Here is an 18,498-nt window from a genome sequence, read left to right as displayed (position 1 = left end):
AGGCGTATTACATGACATATAAAGCGGTTGCTGTCTTACGCTGTTTTATTTATACACTTCATTTTCACATGAGTGATGTGTAATCTGCAATTCTTTGCTTCTTCTCATTTATTGTATGTGTCTTAAACATGCTAATTTTACTTTCATCTAATTCTGTTTCTTTGATAATAAAACCTTTTTTTGAACCTGACTTGACATGGTTCAGTCTTACACTCTTTTAAATGCTGTGGCCTTCTCTCCTTTTTTTGTCTTGGACTATGGATCCTGCACACTAGGACCCTGGGCTGCGTGCATCAAGCAAACAGCTTTTGGTAAATAGATTGGTTGCTGTCTTTTTTCTTTTTTTGGATTATATACAGTAAGCAGGTAATTCATTAAACCATTTACAGATATTAGATAAAAATGTTCATTGACAAATTTACCATGATTTCCAGAAGAGATTTAACTTGTCAAAAGGACAAAGAAATATAATAACATTTTTGGCACATTTTACATTTATTGGGGCAGATTTATCAAGCTTTCTGAAAGTCAGAATATTTCTAGTTACCCATGGCAACCAATCACAGCTCCCCTTTAAAATATTCATGAGCACTGGTAAAATGAAAGCTGAGCTGTGATTGGTTGCCATGGGCAACTAGAAATATTCTGACTTTTAGACAGCTTGATAAATCTGGCCCATTGTGTTCACAGACAGTGGTAAAGAATCTTATCTTAATGTATTAACCATGTAAAGGCCTTGGGCTAGGAAAATTTTTTAACTGAGCTGTTAGTCAGTTATTACATTCACATTACATGATCTGATGCACTTTGGAGAGATGATACAAACTAAACCTGTCAGCAGATATACGTTGCCCTATACACAATGGTTTATGATGCTGATAAACTTATTGGGGCCATTTATGTCTTTTTGGTGTATAACGAATTGCAAAACCCCTATTTGCATCTCTTTCCACTCCATTTGTGCAATAAGTTTTGCACAGAAAGTGTTTTTTTTGTCTGTGCTTGCCTAGTCCTGAAAAGGGGTCATCACAAGGGTGGTCAAATGTTCCAAATTTACAAACAGATGGTACTGTATGACATCCATCCCCTGCCTCCACTAAGCATATGCTAAGGGGGATACCCAATTAAGGAACTGTACATATAATGACAAAAACATCACTGGGGAAACACCCAGAACATCAGGAGCAGCCAATCACTGGCTGCTGCTGATGTTCACTCCTCCTCTTGCTTTCAGGGGGAGGAGAGAAACATGATGATATATCCCACTGTATGTGCATAGAGTGTGATACATCCTAGCCCTCTGTTGTAAAGACACATCAGGAATCTGCCCAATGAATTCTTACAATGGGGGAACAAAATGAGATGAACTTGGCCTTAGACGCACCAGCTGGGATCAACATGGGTTAGCCAGCGCAAAATTGTCAACAATAGCAACAAAGCTGATGAGACAAACATCTTTTTTTCATGCAGCATAGAAAAAATGCGGGCCAAAATTGTCTGATTCTGGTGTGGCTTTAAACCCTAGAAATCCTTTGGTTATAAGCTGTGCGATAGAAAATGATATTTCAAATCTTTTTGAGAAAAAGACCCATCACAAGTTGGAAATCACAAGTATTTTCCAACAATATGCAATCTTCTATTGATGAGTTCGCACTTCAGACCACAGAATCACTTCGGAATACCCATTGGGCCAGATTTACTAAAGCCACTGCGCAATTTTTCTGGCGGACTTTGCACTTTTATGTGCATACTGTTTGCTCGTGTATTTAAGAAATGTCTGCGCCACATATGTGTCGCACGCAGCTCTTTTGTGTCGCGGTTGCACTATACCGGACGCAACTGTGTAGGACAGTGCGACACATTTATCATGCAGAGTCTGACAGAAATGTGTTGTATGGCCCATGTTAAGGTGCACCAAAATATTGTTGGTGCAATCTGTTGAGGCATTGCAGGAAGCGCTAGATTCATTAAAGGGGTTATCCGGGTTTTAAAAACTAGGGAGGGCCAGGCTGGGGAGGGCTATTTAAAAATAATAAACATCCACTTACCGGCACCGGCGCCGCCGAAGTCCCGCGCCGCGGCCCGTTTGATCCGTGCCCCTGTTTGTTTACAGGGGCACAGAAGCCGTGCACAGGGAGCTTCCGCTCCGCGATGTGGACAGCTCCTCCTATCCATTCCTATCTCTCAGCGTTGTAAGCTCTGGGAGATGGTGTCGGATGGGAGCATCCAGCCAGCCGGAAGCTCCCTGTGCGCCCTTGTAATGAAACCGATGCACAGAGAAGATGGGCCGCGGTGCGGGACATCAACAGCGCCAGACGAGGTGAGTACATGTTTACTATGTTTAAATAGCCCGCCACAGCACTGCCCTCAGTATTTTTTAAAACCTTTATAACCGCTTTAAGAATGTGCGCCAGAAATCCTGAAACTGGTTCACCCAACACAATACAGAGGCAAAGTGTAGTTGGCACTGTTTTTAATAAATATGCCCCTCTGAGTAGTAACCACACTTCCCAATTGGCTTAAACATTGTAGCCATGTGCAAAAAAGCTTTAGAAAACCTAGGACTTTTCATATGCAGGGAAAGCAATGATTTGTCCTCCAATGGTCATAATATTATGGCAATCCTGCAGTAGTAAAATAGTATAATGTTTATTAATTGGGAATATCAGGTAAAATATAATACTCATTGTTCTGATCCTCTGATGAACCTAGCATTATATAAAAAGCTTAATCAGGGCAGATTCTTTCAAATGAATCTTGAATTGTGTTTCTAGGTGTCATGAATCCAAAGATATTCAGGTTTAAAGTGAGAATATCAGGTGCAATTTTTATATATAAAAATTATTCCCAACGGCAGTTTAACAGTTAATATCTCAATTTTCCTAACACTTAGAAACAATCTCCCTATCATCTTTCTCCTATAAAATTCTCCCACATTACAGTTCGTTTTACCATACTAAAGGGAGCCTCTTACTGACTGTGACTGGTCATAAAATAGTTTTATTTTGGGGCCCCACTTTGTCTAGAACCGGCCCTGAGCTTAATATAAAGTTTGGTATATTATTTCTGCACAAAACTAGCAATACAATCTATAAATAATCTATGAAGAATGTAGAACTTGTTTATATAATTAAAACTATGTTGCAAAATAGAAAATATTTTTGAATTATTTTGAATTATTGGATTTTATTTCTCTTTAACCTTATTAATCTTTTGTGAGTATTTTATTTGGCCTCTGGGCTTGACTTGTCCCTTCAAGTGTATTCCTGATATATTTTTGACATTCTATCTCAAACAAAGAACAAAAAAAATCAACTTCAAAGTAAAAGGGAAAGACAGAAAGACCACATCCATCCTAGCTGGAGCTTCACGGTTATCGGCAGATGATAACATGAAAACTGTATGTTTGCACAACCTCTCAGTCCCTGTCCTACCTGTGACTTGTCCCACATGGCAAATATTTGCATTGGGTCAGAACAAAGTTTATTATTTTAGATTTTTTAAGAAAGAGAAGTTATAAACTCATCAGTAAAGAGGGTTCCACCTCATTTAAAGACCAAGTGGGGGCCAGAGATTTTCTCTGGCTAAAAACCAGAAATCATGAAGCGAATATCGTGTCTGCTGTTACTACTATTATCTGCTGAATTAAGAGGATTTGACCTTTTCATAGAGGAGTTTCCTGATTCTGCTGTAAGTATTTTATACAAGTTATATTTACTGTAATTTTATCAGTGTAAATCTACTTGACTATTATTACAGCCTTATAGTCTTATTATAGTCTTCATGTGCCCCTGGAATAAGAAAGACAATTGGTTTTAAATATTTTTATTCAGCTGTTCCTAGGTTATTGTGGTCTCCTATCTGTGTAAGATAAGTTACATAGACACCACTCATGGTTAATTGCTTTAGGTGTTCATCCAGCTTTTCCACAACACTGAATGGCATTGATGTGGAATGTAACTCTAGCTAACAATGAAAGTGAAGGATACAGCAGCACTAAAATCAGCAGTATTCACTCCCTCCCAACCCATTATTACAAGAAAATGGGTAATTTTCTACTTCAAAATTGAGAAAATTATTTTTCAACCTGAGTGGGACCTGATCCTTTATTTCTCGCAATGTATTGTGATCTCCATCACATCACCTGATGGATTATTTTAAAGCCATCAACTAGCCATACACATGTAATATCTTACTGATGGCCCTCCATTAGAAGACACATTTATCTTGGCCCAAGATGCATGTTACCCTGAATTGATGGAGAATATGAATGCTAGGACCTTCAAACTAAAGTTATAATGCACCCTTTCCATTTTCATGCCTGCACCCTAGGTGTAAGCATGAAAATACCAAACCAAGAAGTTTTTATTCTTCACCTTTGGCTTGTAAATAGAATATCTTAGCAAGTACCGGCAGTCCCTGACTGAACACCCGATTTACAGACGCCCCCTAGTTACAAGGGGATGTCTCAGGCTGCAATGGTTAGCTGCCTAAGTTCTGCAATGAAGCTTTAATGTTAATCATTGTTCCCTTGTCAAACCAAAATCCAATGTCGCTTATAAATAAGTTGGCTGGAGCTACACTTACCAAATACAGGCAGTCCCCGGGTTACATACAAGATAGGGTCCGGAGGTTTGTTCTTAAGTTGAATTTGTATGTAAGTTGAAACTATATATTTTATAATTGATGTTCTAGACAAATTTTTTTCTTTTGTCCCAGGGACAATTGGAGTTTCAAAATTTTTGCTGTAATTGTACCAAGGATTATCAATAAAGCTTCATTACAGACACCTTACAGCTGTACATTGCAGTCTGGAACAATAGTAAAGCATCCAGAGAGCTTCACCAGAGGTCACAGTGGGCAGAGGGGTCCGTCTGTAACTATGGGTTGTCTGTAAGTCGGGTGTCCTTAAGTAGGGGACCGCCTGTACACCTGTTCCGACAACCTAAGAACAAACCTACAGAACCTATTTTGTACGTAACCTGGGGACTGTCTGTATATGAAATGGGGAATATACTAATATATATATTCTGATTGCCTATCGACAGAAAAGGTCATCAGTATACAATTAGTGATCAGTGTTTAATCAGATCCATTCTAATGGAGGATGCCAGAAGCAGAACTGTCTACTGTATAGCAGCAATGTGAGGGAATATGGGGCATGCAAGTGATTGAAAGTTGATGTGCAATTCCCTTGCAATGCCCATTTTCAATGGGAACAGTGTGGAACATTTTATATTAATACCAAAATCTTTCAAGAATCCTTTAATGAGAATGTTAGCGCTAAGAATGTGATTTTGAAGCTAATGCCATGTAACACTATGCAATGTCTCATCACCAACTAGTAAGCCACTTGTGCTACTTTTTTGGAGAGCATTAATTTGGAAGATTTTTATTAAAAATCACAACCTTGTTTGGATTTGTAGTGCATATAGTCTTAGGTTAAAAAATCTATATGAAGCATATGGGTTTTGTGGTATATTTAAATGATATATTTTATTTTTCAGGATCTTGGTGACCTCCTTCCAGAGCTTGGAATTAATCATGAAAGATTTACGGTATGGATATAATAAACAAGAACATTACAAATGTATTTTCTCCCTGTCCATTAAAATATATACTACTAATACTGGATCAGACTTGCATGTACTACAAGGGAAGGGAGATGTTTTGGAACTAGTCTTATATATTATGTTCTGGTGTCTGTTTGCCATGTAGATAAAGCTGCTTGCACAAGGTCACAAAGTGAGGGGCTTGTACTCATACATCAGTGTACACAGTCCAGTGTATCACTAAAGGTCATACAAACAATTGATTTTTAAAATGTATAAACTGTGTATTATAATGATCTATCACTAATTATCAAACCACCAATAAATGCAATAATTGTCAACATAAAAAATGTAAAAGAATTGTCCCAGTTATTTTTCTTCCACTGAGCATCAATAGCATAGATGGACAGATTATCTGTTCTAAGGTTTTAATGTAAATTTATAAACATATAGTTTATCTGAATAGGTCCGTGCAGAAGTGATAAACAATAACTTGACTGACTGACATTATGTTCCTATTTTCCACAACATTGCACAATATTTTAAGTCACACAGCAAAACATCAACTTGCCGATATTCAGGCCAAGTAAATAAATAGTGGCTGATCTTTGCCAATGACTAAAATTATTATTTTTTCCAAAGGCAGATGAGGACATTGGACTGTTAGAGTTTGGGTTACAGATACATTCAATTTATTGCTAGTGATGATCTATGTACAGTTAGCACCCTCTAGTGATGGCTGCAAGCACCTTTTATAATGTCATTTATCATAAAAAACAAATGATATTCAGATATAGTACAGTAATAATAACTTTAATATGATGGCACGTTACATGTGGTAGAGTAGGAAGCAAAGTCTATTGTGAATTTTGATATAGTTTCTGTGTATGTAATCAATGGCTAGGATCAGACAAAGATTTCAGCCTGATATCTGTTAGTTAGAACTGTAAAAAATTCAAGGGAGAAATTTACAGTGAAATTATGTGCATTGCATGAACCTTGTATTTCTTGGTCAGAGGAGAAGATATTGGGGGGGGATGTATCAGTGTATCAGTGTCACTGTTGGGTTTTCATGCAACATTTGAGCGAAGCAAACTCAAACATGCCAGGACTAATTTGTGAAATCACTGAAATGTCACAATAAAAACTGTAATTTCACATTGATGGGTGGTTTAGCACATGATTTCGCACATTTTCTGGTTTTTCTGTGATATTTTGAAGGAGCAGTCTAAATTCACACTCAGGATATGCAACTTTTTAGGCATAATTTAACCGCAATTTGTATGATAAATTGAATGCAAAAAAGGACACCAGCCAATTAGATGAAAATACTGATAAATTCCCCCAATTAGGATTAATTGAGTAGTCAAAGTGCATCTGTGCTAATGCCTCTTTCATAGTCTATAGGACTGATGGGAATAGCCAAATCTAGCAGTATGACCAGGGCCGGCTCCAGGTTTCAGTGGGCCCCTGGGCGACAGCGCCTCACTGGGCCCCTTAGCAGTAAACTCATGTGGTGGCATTAAAAACGCAAAACCTTAAGATTCCAATATTAATATACAGCCCCCCATGCTCCATTAAGTAATATACACCCCCCATCCAGGCTCCATTAATTAATATCCCCTCCCAGCCAGAATACAGTAATTATTATACCCCCCAGACAGGCGCCATTAAGTAATATACACCCCCCAGCCAGGCTCCATTAATTAAAATCCCCTCCCAGCCAGAATACAGTAATTATTATACCCCCCAGACAGGCTCCATTAATTAATATCCCCTCCCAGCCAGAATACAGTAATTATTATACCCCCCAGACAGGCTCCATTAATTAATATACCCCCCCCCCAGCCAGGCTCCATTAATTAATATCCCCTCCCAGCCAGAATACAGTAATTATTGTACCCCCCAGACAGGCTCCATTAATTAATATCCCCTCCCAGCCAGAATACAGTAATTATTATACCCCCCAGCCAGGCTCCATTAATTAATATACCCCCCAGACAGGCTCCATTAATTAATATACCCCCCAGCCAAGCTCCATTAATTAATATACCCCCCAGCCAAGCTCCATTAATTAATATACCCCCCCAGCCAGGCTCCATTAATTAATATACCCCCCCCCCAGCCAGGCTCCATTAATTAATATCCCCTCCCAGCCAGAATACAGTAATTAATATACCCCCCAGACAGGCTCCATTAATTAATATCCCCTCCCAGCCAGAATACAGTAATTATTATACCCCCCAGACAGGCGCCATTAATTAATATACCCCCCCCCCCCCAGCCAGGCTCCATTAATTAATATCCCCTCCCAGCCAGAATACAGTAATTATTATACCCCCCAGACAGGCGCCATTAATTAATATACCCCCCCAGCCAGGCTCCATTAATTAATATCCCCTCCCAGCCAGAATACAGTAATTATTATACCCCCCAGACAGGCTCCATTAATTAATATACCCCCCCAAACAGGCTCCATTAATTAATATACCCCCCAGACAGGCTCCATTAATTAATATACCCCCCCAGCCAGGCTCCATTAATTAATATACCCCCCCAGCCAGGCTCCATTAATTAATATACCCCCCCAGACAGGCTCCATTAATTAATATACCCCCCCAGCCAGGCTCCATTAATATATATACCCCCCCAGACAGGCTCCATTAATTAATATACCCCCCCCCCCCAAACAGGCTCCATTAATTAATATACCCCCCCAGACAGGCTCCATTAATTAATATACCCCCCCAAACAGGCTCCATTAATTAATATACCCCCCCAGACAGGCTCCATTAATTAATATACCCCCCAAACAGGCTCCATTAATTAATATACCCCCCCAGACAGGCTCCATTAATTAATTAAATATACATTATAAGTGGTCAGAAAAAAAAAACCGCTAACTTACCTGAAGCGTTGCACACATCTTCTAAGTGACAGCAGCGTCTACTGTGCAGCAGCAGGGACGCTGGCGGCGAGACGTCATCACGTCGGCAGCGTCCTGCACAGTATAAGACGCTCCCCGGCAGAAATACATTGGCCATGTCGATGTTACTATGGTATGTGCGGGTCCGCTTGTGGTGCCGCCCCCTGTCAGCTGCGCCAGCACTGTGAGTGCGGCGCCTCTCTCAATTACATTGGCGACAAGTATGCCGATGTAATTGAGTTTACTTATGTTGCCAGTTTGTGCCGTGGGCCCCTCTGGGACCTCTGGGGCCCCGGCACTTGCCCGGGTAAGCCGGGTGCTGGCGCCGGCCATGAGTATGACCCTAGAAATTAGACATGTATCCCCTATCTTGTGGAAAGATTAGATATGTCAATTATTGGAAAATATATTTAAAGAAAAACTACCATCGGCGATACTACCATGAGATGATTATGTAGTTATTGAGCTGTAGACTATGGAACACATCAAATATAGCATAATGTTCAAATATAGCATAATAGTCATGATAAACCAGGGACACTTACACATAGATCCAAGCACTGTGACTGTGGTAATCTTCTTATACCTGTTATCCACGGCCTCCATCCTTCTAAAATCAACTTTTAAAAATATGCTAATAATTTTTTTTATCAAAGCCTCTCTATAGCTTCACTAGCTGGATCTATGAGTAAGGGTCTTTGGTTTATCATTCTTGATTTTGATGGTAGATTTCCTTTATGGAAATTACACTGTATTTGATGTGTGTAATAGTAACAGTTCAACAACTACATAATCATCTCTGAAATGTTTGATTGTTTTCAGCAATACATGAATATTTAGCTTCATAATGACAATAATGTTCTATGTTCTTGTTTTTTAGAGATCTGCGGATGATGAACAGGTATGTGTTCCTGCTGAACCTACAAGGTCAGAGCTAGATAACCAAATGTTGACTGTTCCTTTAACTCCAGGGTCAATGACATAGACTTTGTATAAGAATAAGGAGGGTCTATTACAGCTTGCAATGTGTCAGCTATTTAGGGTTAGCTTTGTATTAATGTTAGGAGTGCCACGTGTTACATTTATTGATTAGTTATGTGAAACAAGCAGTTTTATAAATGTTTCTTATTATATGCTTACTGTCTGGAGCGGTGCCGTAACTTTAAGCTGACAGGCCCCCAACTGTAATGTATGGTTTATAGTGCTAGTCTTCTCATATGGGAAAGTGACACCTTAAGGCCCCCTAAGCCTCTTGGGCCCATTTGAACCCTCTGCCTCCCCTCAAGTTACGTCCCTGGTCAGAAGCATATCTCACTGGAGAACACAATAAACTTTTATTTATTTTAATATTTTGTGTCATTAAACTGCATTCTATATAATGTGTCAATATATAATTATGCCAATAACCAGTAATATATCAGAAGTCCAAACATGTGTAATATGTGCCCACCATTCCTCCTACCAGGTGCCCTCCCATGATTCGATCTCTCTGTACAGCTACAAAGTGGAATCCACTATCACTTCACACTTTGTCAATACCATGATACAAAGCAAAGTGGAAAATACTGCAAAATATCCACAAAGTCTGTCATTTGATATCCAGATACCCAAAGGAGCATTTATTAATAACTTCACTATGTAAGTATCATTTCAGTTAGTTTTTCTCTTGAGATTACAGAGAGAGGGTCAGAGTTTCACTATGTGCAGTTTTCCTTTTGAGTACGCAGAGTGTGCCAGATTATTGACTGCTTATTACTGGCAAGTTTGGAAAGTTTGCACAATCTTTTTTAGGTGCGCCTTTAACATACAGCGCGCAACACGATTCTGTTGAGTCTCTGTGTTATATGTTATTGCAAATGTACGATTGCATATATGATTCTGTGCCTTAGAAGCTACCCTATATTGGATATTAACTGTGTATGTGGGCAACAGGCCCGGCGCCAGCACCCGGCCAACCCGGGCAAGTGCCGGGGCCCCGGGGTACTGGAGGGGCCCACTCGGGCCCCCCGGATCAATTGTACCAGTGTTGCTATAAGACACTGGTACAATTGATCACCATCCGGATCGATCGCTTTTCTGCCTTTTCTGTGGTCGGGAGCTTTTCTTGTGGTCGGGAGCGCAGCATAGAGACAGAATCTAAAACTCACCTGTCCCGGTTCCCACGATGCGGCGCTCCGCAGGGTATGCGACGGGACAGCTCTGAAGCCGGCGCACATGATGACGTCATCGGACCACGTGTGCCGGCTTCAGAGCCGGCACGTACGGGAGGCCCAGGCCGAAGACAGCTGCAGGCGCTGCTCCGGGGGAACCAGGAAAGGTAAATTCTTTTTTCTTTCCTGGAGGGTGGGGGGGTTCAGTGTGTCTGCATGGAAAGGGGGAGGGAGGGGGAGGGAGGAGGTCAGTGTGTCATCAGGGAGAGGGGGGAGGGAGGGGGTCAGTGTGTCATCAGGTAGGGGGGGGGAGGGGGTCAGTGTGTCATCAGGGAGAGGGGGGGGTCAGTGTGTCATCAGGGAGAGGGGGGAGGGAGGGGGTCAGTGTGTCATCAGGGAGAGGGGGGAGGGGGTCAGTGTGTCATCAGGGAGAGGGGGGAGGGAGGGGGTCATTGTGTCATCAGGGAGAGGGGGGAGGGAGGGGGTCATTGTGTCAGCAGGTGGGGTCATTGTGTCAGCAGGGGGGGGTTCAGTGTGTCCGGAGGGGGGGTTCAGTGTGTCCGGAGGGGGGGGTTCAGTGTGTCCGGAGGGGGGGGCAGTGTGGCCACTGGAGGGTGGCCCACGGAGGGGCCCACTAAGGCTCTGTCACCCAGGGGCCCACTAAAACCTGGAGCCGGCCCTGGTGGGCAAGACACTCACACGTGCAAACAAACATTGGGTGTAATACCTGTAAAAGGCTATGACAAGAAATATCCTTGTAAGATCTTACAATATACAAGATCTTGATATATCGTATGTCGGTCATTTATTCCAAGTACATGCTTTATAAGAGACTATTAGTAGATCATCTGTCTATCCACTTATTATCCCGCCTGGTCATTTTCCTAATGAATTGTATCTTGTTTTTGCCATTGTAAATTAATTTTATTATGTTTATGCAATTTTATTATGGATGAGGTTTGTAATTACAACTATAATTGGGTGATAGTATGTCTATGGTCAATCAACATGATGGATATGTAGGTAATATAGGAGATATTGTTACAATCTATTGTTATGTGCATCTGGTATCTGGCAATAGCAGACACAAATTGTACATTTTAGTAGGAATATGGTAGTGCACATATCCTTTTTACTTGATTTTCATCTGCTGTATTAAATGTGTCGCAAACTCAAACATATTTTTCTGTCTTGTTGGCACAGTGCAGCCTCGACACAAAACTGGAGCAGACACTTCTTAAATAAACGTGCAAGCTCCAAAGACGTTTATTCTAGTGCAAAGTCAGAAAGAAAACTGGTGCAGCCACTTTAATCGACCTGCACCAAAATCTTTTCTGTATTATTCACTCTTTTATTTAATTTTTTTCCCTACAAGACTACAAAACAAATGACTGACATGTAGATTTAAAAGGGTTATCCTACAAATGTTACAGAGCATAGGAAAATATGTGCCTGATCACTGAGGTCCCTGGAGCTCAGACAAACCAGGTTCCTCAAGCAGCATGTTAATGGAACTGTACAGTAGTGCTTATAATGAGCACATCTTCTTTCACTTCCATTGTAGTGCTGATACCGACAATCTTGCAGTCATAGAAGAAAACAGAGAGGTGGCTGTGCAAGCATCACAGCACCCTATTCACATGGGGCACAAGGACGTATAATCACTGGGGCTTACAGGAGTCAGATCTTTTGCAATTATCCCTTTATCCTAATCAGTGAATAGAGATTAGTGTATATTGTGGGGCAATCTATAAAATGCTTAATTTATAATAATAATAATGATAATTTAAAAAATCATTATTTCTATATCACCATCATATTCCACAAAGCTTTTCAAACTATGCAGTATATATACAAACAAAATGAGACATTACAGTGTGATAATAGACACGTGAAAGGTAATGAGGATGCTCACAAAAGATTACAATCTATGAGGGAAAAAGAGGTGACAAAGGAGTAAAAAGAGTGTAAAGATATAGTAGCTTTATACATTGATGACCCCAAAAATATAAAATATGTAGAACACTGTGCATCATTATGTCTTCTTTTTTCTTTCAGGAATGTCAACGGCATCACATTTAGTGGCTCAATAAGAGAGAAGTCAGAGGCTAGAAACTTGTACTCCAAAGCAAGAGCAAGAGGCAAATCAGCCGGACTGTTAAGGTATGAAGCTGGTTGAAAGATGTTGGACATACACTAACCTTATAGGGTTAAGTCATCAATATTAAAATCCTGGAAAAACCCTTTGAGGAGAGCATCTACATTAGATATGTTCATTCCAACAATTTTTTTTGGGTTCATTTATATCTAATAAATTACAGCATTACTTATTTTTCATCTATACAGAACTAATTCCCTTGATATGGAAAACTTCAAAGCTGAATTGAATGTTCCTGGAGGAACTAAAGTTCAGTTTGAGCTTCATTACCAGGAAGTCCTTCAGAGGAAGCTAGGAGCCTATGAACACGTTCTCTATCTCCAACCAGGTCGGTTGGCTAAACATTTTGAGGTAAGAAGTTGAATATATTCAACAGGAGGCAAAATGTCAAGCACTTAGATCTACAAATGATTGTTAAACTGCTTACTGTAATTAAGCATTAATATTATATTTCCAGGTGGATATTTATGTCTTGGAGCCTGAAGGAATCAGTACTATTAATGTGGCTAGCCCAGTAGCAAAGCAATTCACTAACCTCATCAATATTGATCAGGGAGAACAAAAGGTAAAAAGAAGATTCATTTCATCCTATGTGTGTTACAGACCATGCTTGACTGTTGGTTTAAGTATCTACTAAATGTAGTAACTAGTATATTACGACCAATAATGAATGTGTATGACCGTGGCCAAGCTGATTCTGTATACTTGTAAAATATGCAAAGCAAAAGGGTAAAAACCAAAACGAAATGAGAATAATAACTGTGCAAAGACATCACAGAACAGATTCATATAACATTATTATATGTGGAGATTTTAACATTTCTATTATTCGGAAGGATTGCCATATAATTCTACCAAATATACATAATTATATATATATAATAAAATATATATTATAACTAATACATATAGATACACATAGAAAAGATATATAATTTGTGCAATTTATTTATATATATATTTTTCACCTTTTCTTCAGGCTCATATATCTTTCAAGCCAACTGTGGATCAACAGCGTGAGTGCCCAACCTGTGTTAAAACAGCAGTGGAAGGAAGACTGAGCGTGAAATATGATGTCAAGAGGGAGAAGTCCAGTCAACTCCAGGTAAAATGAATATACCAAAGAACCATATGCCTATAAAACTACTTTATTTCTGTAATATATAATATATGTCAGAAAGAAGTTGTAATATAAAGAGGAATTCCAGTTTGGGATTGCACAAGGGTCATAGAATTCTCAACTAGTCTGTTCATCCAATAAAATAATAAAAATTTAGCTTTAATCAAAATAAATTGCCCGGGTTAGTTGGGGATCCATTTGTTTTGATGATGTGAGTAGTATAAAGTAGTAAAAAGTATTGATATGGCCATGCATTATATTGAAGCTTAGCTGACCTTACAAGTTCATTAGATTCAGGAAGATTTGTGAACCAACAATGGATTTGTCATATCTGTCAGGTGTATGTTAAAAGAAAAATAACATGAGGATTCTACTATCAGACGTAGATCTGATTGTAGATTCCTCCTGCCTGCCTCTACTCTAATCTGTAATGTAATAATCCTGGAACCTAACCATTAGTTATAAACTTTATTTTAGTAATATGTAAATTAGCAGCAGAGGCTATTGGGGGTGTACTAGCTTGTTCGGGCACTGGGAGCTAAGGCTACTAGACGCCCCAGTGGCCTCTGGAGTAATTTACATATTACTAATTACTAGGTTCCAGGATTATTAAAATACAGATTAGGGCAGAGGCAGGCAGGAAAAATCTACCATCATATCTACTTCTGTGATTTCATGTGATCCAATACACACATGGGGTACAGTTTGCGATTGTTGGAGGTAACAGGATCTTAGATGACATCACATGACTGCTGAGAAGAGGCATGCAACATGGAGAGGCCTAGATGGGAGACAGCCAAGCAAGACATTCCCCCTCTGATGCCAGGAAAAATATTGTATATATACTTGAGTATAAGCCGAATTTTTCAGCACAAAAAATGTGCTGCCCCCCGGTAGGTCCTCTTCTATCCATTGTGGCTTCATCATCGGCTTTGTGTCCCTGCATCATCCATCACAGGCATCGTGACTCCAGCCGCACGCTGACATTCTAATGTGTGCGTCAGCATCAGCACACACTATGATGTCAGCGACCGGCTGACATTACGGTGCCTACGACAGACCATTTGGGGACACAGAGCCGATGCCAGAGCCATAATGGATAGAAGAGGACCTACCGGGGGGCTGGCAGGCTATATACTGGGGGGCTGTGACCAATGCATTTCCCACCCTTGGCTTATACTCAAGTCAGTTTTTTGTGTTAAAATTAGGGGTTATACTCAGGTCAGCTTATACTCGAGTATATACGGTAAATTGATTTTATGTGGATTAAAAGGAAACAATTTTTAGATAAAAGAAGGCTGTTAGGTAGTTAATAGAGCTCGGTGGGAAACTGCCTCTGGCTACATATGTGAAAATGTGGTGACAGATTCCCATTAACAACAGAGGCCATGATGGTTGTGTGAACATAATATTAGGAAAATAGTTTTCATTGAATGTATTATGGCATGAAGCTGAATATGAAATAAATCACACTTTATTCTTCTTATGGTATGATCTTGTTCATTTTAGGTGTTCAATGGATACTTCCTGCACTTTTTTGCTCCAGAAAATCAGCCCCCACTTCCAAAAAATATTTTATTTGTTATTGATGTCAGCGGTTCCATGTGGGGGATCAAAATGAGACAAGTAAGTGTTATAATATGGTGTCATTTAATGTGCAGGCAGATTATAGCTGCTTCTGATTGGTTATGCTTTCATCCCATTGTCCATGTGTGTGTTTAGTCTTTTTCATCGGAACACATTACCAATTCTAATTTAGTGGTAAAGATTTGGCACTCCTACGTTATGATGCAAGAAGTAGTACTGTTATTAAGAAGATTTAGCAATCCAAAATAAAGTAGTCAAGATGGGATGTTCCGGTCCATAAACCCAGATTGCGCTAGTTATGAGAAATAAGAGAAGTGGTAAAGACTGCTATAGTAGGGCAGTCAGGAGTAAATGAGTCAGCATCAGATGAGGATCTGTACACCATTGGAGTACAACACATTTACTCCTGACTGCCCAACTATAGCGATCTTCAATCTAGAAGGTCAGAGAACTGTCACTTTGCGTTGATGCTCCTTTGCTCTAGCAATTGTTTGGGTTTGAACAAACTTGATCCTCAATTCCTATGATTTAAGTGTGTATATAGAGATTAATGATTACATAAAAATGCCGGGCATTAAAATCTCCCTCATTCTTTTATCCTTTCAGACTATTGAAGCCATGAAAGCTATCTTGGATGACCTTCGTCCAGATGATCAGTTTGGCATTGTTGACTTTAACCATAATATTCGGTGCTGGAAAGACGAGCTTGTTTATGCCTCACCTATTGAAAAAGATAGTGCCAAGAGATATGTACAAAACATACAACCTATTGGAGGTAAAAAAATAAAATGTTTGTTGTTGTAGCTATTAAGTCAAATATAATAGGTAATATGCACATGTAAATATCACAGCGTGTTATCTTTATTGCATAAAAATCTATTCCACAAAACATGAACAAGATACCATCTAACGGTCACATAGTGTATTACATATAGAAATTAAATACATGACCAAAATAAAAGCACCATAACATTAACTGCAACACTGTAAACAAATACTGTAGTAGTGGGCATGTTAAAAAATAACAGAAATATAAGCTTCTCTAGAGCGAACCAGAAATTTGTGTTCCAGAAAATTACTCTAGGGTCTGGTAACTCCAGACACCCTTGTGATATGCTCTGTGCAGTCATCTTAATGGCTTCCAAAAAAAGCAGAATAATGAAATCCGGATTACGGGAATTCATCAATCCTGGTGCTTCATCTGCTACCTTTTGTCAAGTTTTGTGATACGGGTTTAATTCCCCTTTATATATACCATTATCCATAAAAGGCAGATTATTCAATATCTTGTAACCAATATGATTTATTCATTAACAGGTACAAACATCAATGAAGCTCTTTTGAGGGCAATCTTTATACTGAAAGAAGCTAGCGAACAGAAACTGTTGGATCCTAACTCTGTTTCATTGATAGTGCTGGTCTCAGATGGAGACCCTACTGTGGGTAAGTACACCAGCTAGCTGTATTGGTTATATAAAGGTCTCTATGCATGATTATTGTACAAAAGTTGTATTCAAATGTACCATTGTTGACACATTTCATTATTTTCTCTTTTATGTAATTATACATTATATGAACTTATTAAATGTGGACCGGAGGCTTGTTCCACTTTATTATCTGTATTGTGCTGATGGTTTTTAATATACAAATTACGATAAATGCAGATTTTGGCAAACCGACCAACCATATCATGGGCACGGGACACTCCTAACTCTTTCCTATTTTCAAATCCTTTAAATGTGAGGGAAATAAGCTTCTACCGATTGTGACTGACTGCAGAATTCTTCCTTATCCCATTCTTAACATTTGCATGAGCATGGAGGAGTTTGCCAATATTTCTACTCCAGCTAAATTATGTTTAATCTACGGTAGCTGTTTGCTAGATGAATAGCATATACTTTAACAATACTGACATCATGTATTGCCTTGTTCCTCCAGGTGAATTGAAACTGTCTAAAATTCTTAAGAATGTTAAAGCAAATAACCGGGATGAGTTTTCCCTTCACTCCCTTGGTATTGGCTTTGATGTGGATTATGATTTCTTAGAAAGATTGGCCCAGGAGAACCATGGGTTGGCTCAGAGGATTTTTGGGAACCAGGATACAGCTGCCCAACTTAAGGTTTTTACTGCATAACTAATACTATTGCTCGCTATGTTTGGATAATAACATTATTTAAGAGCTAATTGTATGGGAATTACTTATTTCAAGCTAAATATACTCTCCTTGGTTAAAAAACACACATTTACTTACCTGTCCATGTCGCAATCCCCCATCCAGAATGTCCGCCGATCATGGATTGTGCCGCGATTCACTACAAGTGTGCACCCAATATCCTGCATGTGTCGCTTCCCTGCTCAGGTCCAACAGAGTTCACCTTCTTCTTCCCAATGGCTGGCAGCGCAATTTAAATGTTATGTCCCACGCTGAGTCTGAATCAGTCGGATCTTCCGACGTCCCGCCTCCCCGATTTGTGTCGCATGAAAGCCGGCGCTGCTGCGCCAAAATCCAATCGCGTGCACTAAAAACCCCTGCTAAATGCAGTGCAAAATGGAAATCGTCAGAATATCTGACAATAGTGCAGTCCGCGGACCCTTAGTAAATGAGCCTCTATGTGATTAATTATGTCATTAACAGAAACTTTAATTTACCTCTTGCAGGACAAAAAGATTATATTACGTAACTTACTAAAAATGTAATAACATAATAACATAAGGATGTGGTTATCAATTTATAGAGGCATGGTGGATCAACAGAGACGACATAACAATGGATAACTAATAATGTTCAATTATTTTTTTTAGGAATTTTATAAAAAGGTCTCAACACCTCTTCTTAAGGACATTATATTTGAATATCCATTAAATGGAATTTCTGATGTCACAAATAACCATTTCCACCACTATTTTGGAGGTGATGAAATAGTTGTAGCTGGTAAAGTTGATCCTGACAAGAAAACACCCATCCAAAGTTTCATCACTGCAACTTCAGCTGTAAGTGTTCTAA

At 39.4% G+C, this 18,498-nt stretch overlaps 1 protein-coding gene across 1 annotated transcript in view; it reads left to right on the top strand.

The window, feature by feature from the left end:
- The first annotated feature begins 3,521 nt into the window (after window positions 1-3,521).
- ITIH2 (inter-alpha-trypsin inhibitor heavy chain 2) overlaps window positions 3,522-18,498 on the top strand; it is a 29,358-nt gene continuing 14,381 nt past the window's right edge. The window contains exons 1-13 of the mRNA XM_072147420.1: window positions 3,522-3,690; window positions 5,508-5,558; window positions 9,359-9,379; window positions 9,944-10,116; window positions 12,687-12,791; window positions 12,975-13,137; window positions 13,244-13,351; window positions 13,766-13,891; window positions 15,416-15,532; window positions 16,100-16,268; window positions 16,811-16,936; window positions 17,432-17,613; window positions 18,297-18,485. Of these exons, the coding sequence (XP_072003521.1) occupies window positions 3,601-3,690; window positions 5,508-5,558; window positions 9,359-9,379; window positions 9,944-10,116; window positions 12,687-12,791; window positions 12,975-13,137; window positions 13,244-13,351; window positions 13,766-13,891; window positions 15,416-15,532; window positions 16,100-16,268; window positions 16,811-16,936; window positions 17,432-17,613; window positions 18,297-18,485 (1,620 nt within the window). The 5' untranslated portion in view covers window positions 3,522-3,600. The remainder of the gene's footprint in view (window positions 3,691-5,507; window positions 5,559-9,358; window positions 9,380-9,943; window positions 10,117-12,686; window positions 12,792-12,974; window positions 13,138-13,243; window positions 13,352-13,765; window positions 13,892-15,415; window positions 15,533-16,099; window positions 16,269-16,810; window positions 16,937-17,431; window positions 17,614-18,296; window positions 18,486-18,498) is intronic.

The sequence above is a fragment of the Engystomops pustulosus genome, chromosome 4 (genome assembly GCF_040894005.1).
Source record: "Engystomops pustulosus chromosome 4, aEngPut4.maternal, whole genome shotgun sequence".
Taxonomy (NCBI): Eukaryota; Metazoa; Chordata; class Amphibia; order Anura; family Leptodactylidae; genus Engystomops; species Engystomops pustulosus.
This window is presented reverse-complemented; position numbering and strand designations above follow the sequence as displayed.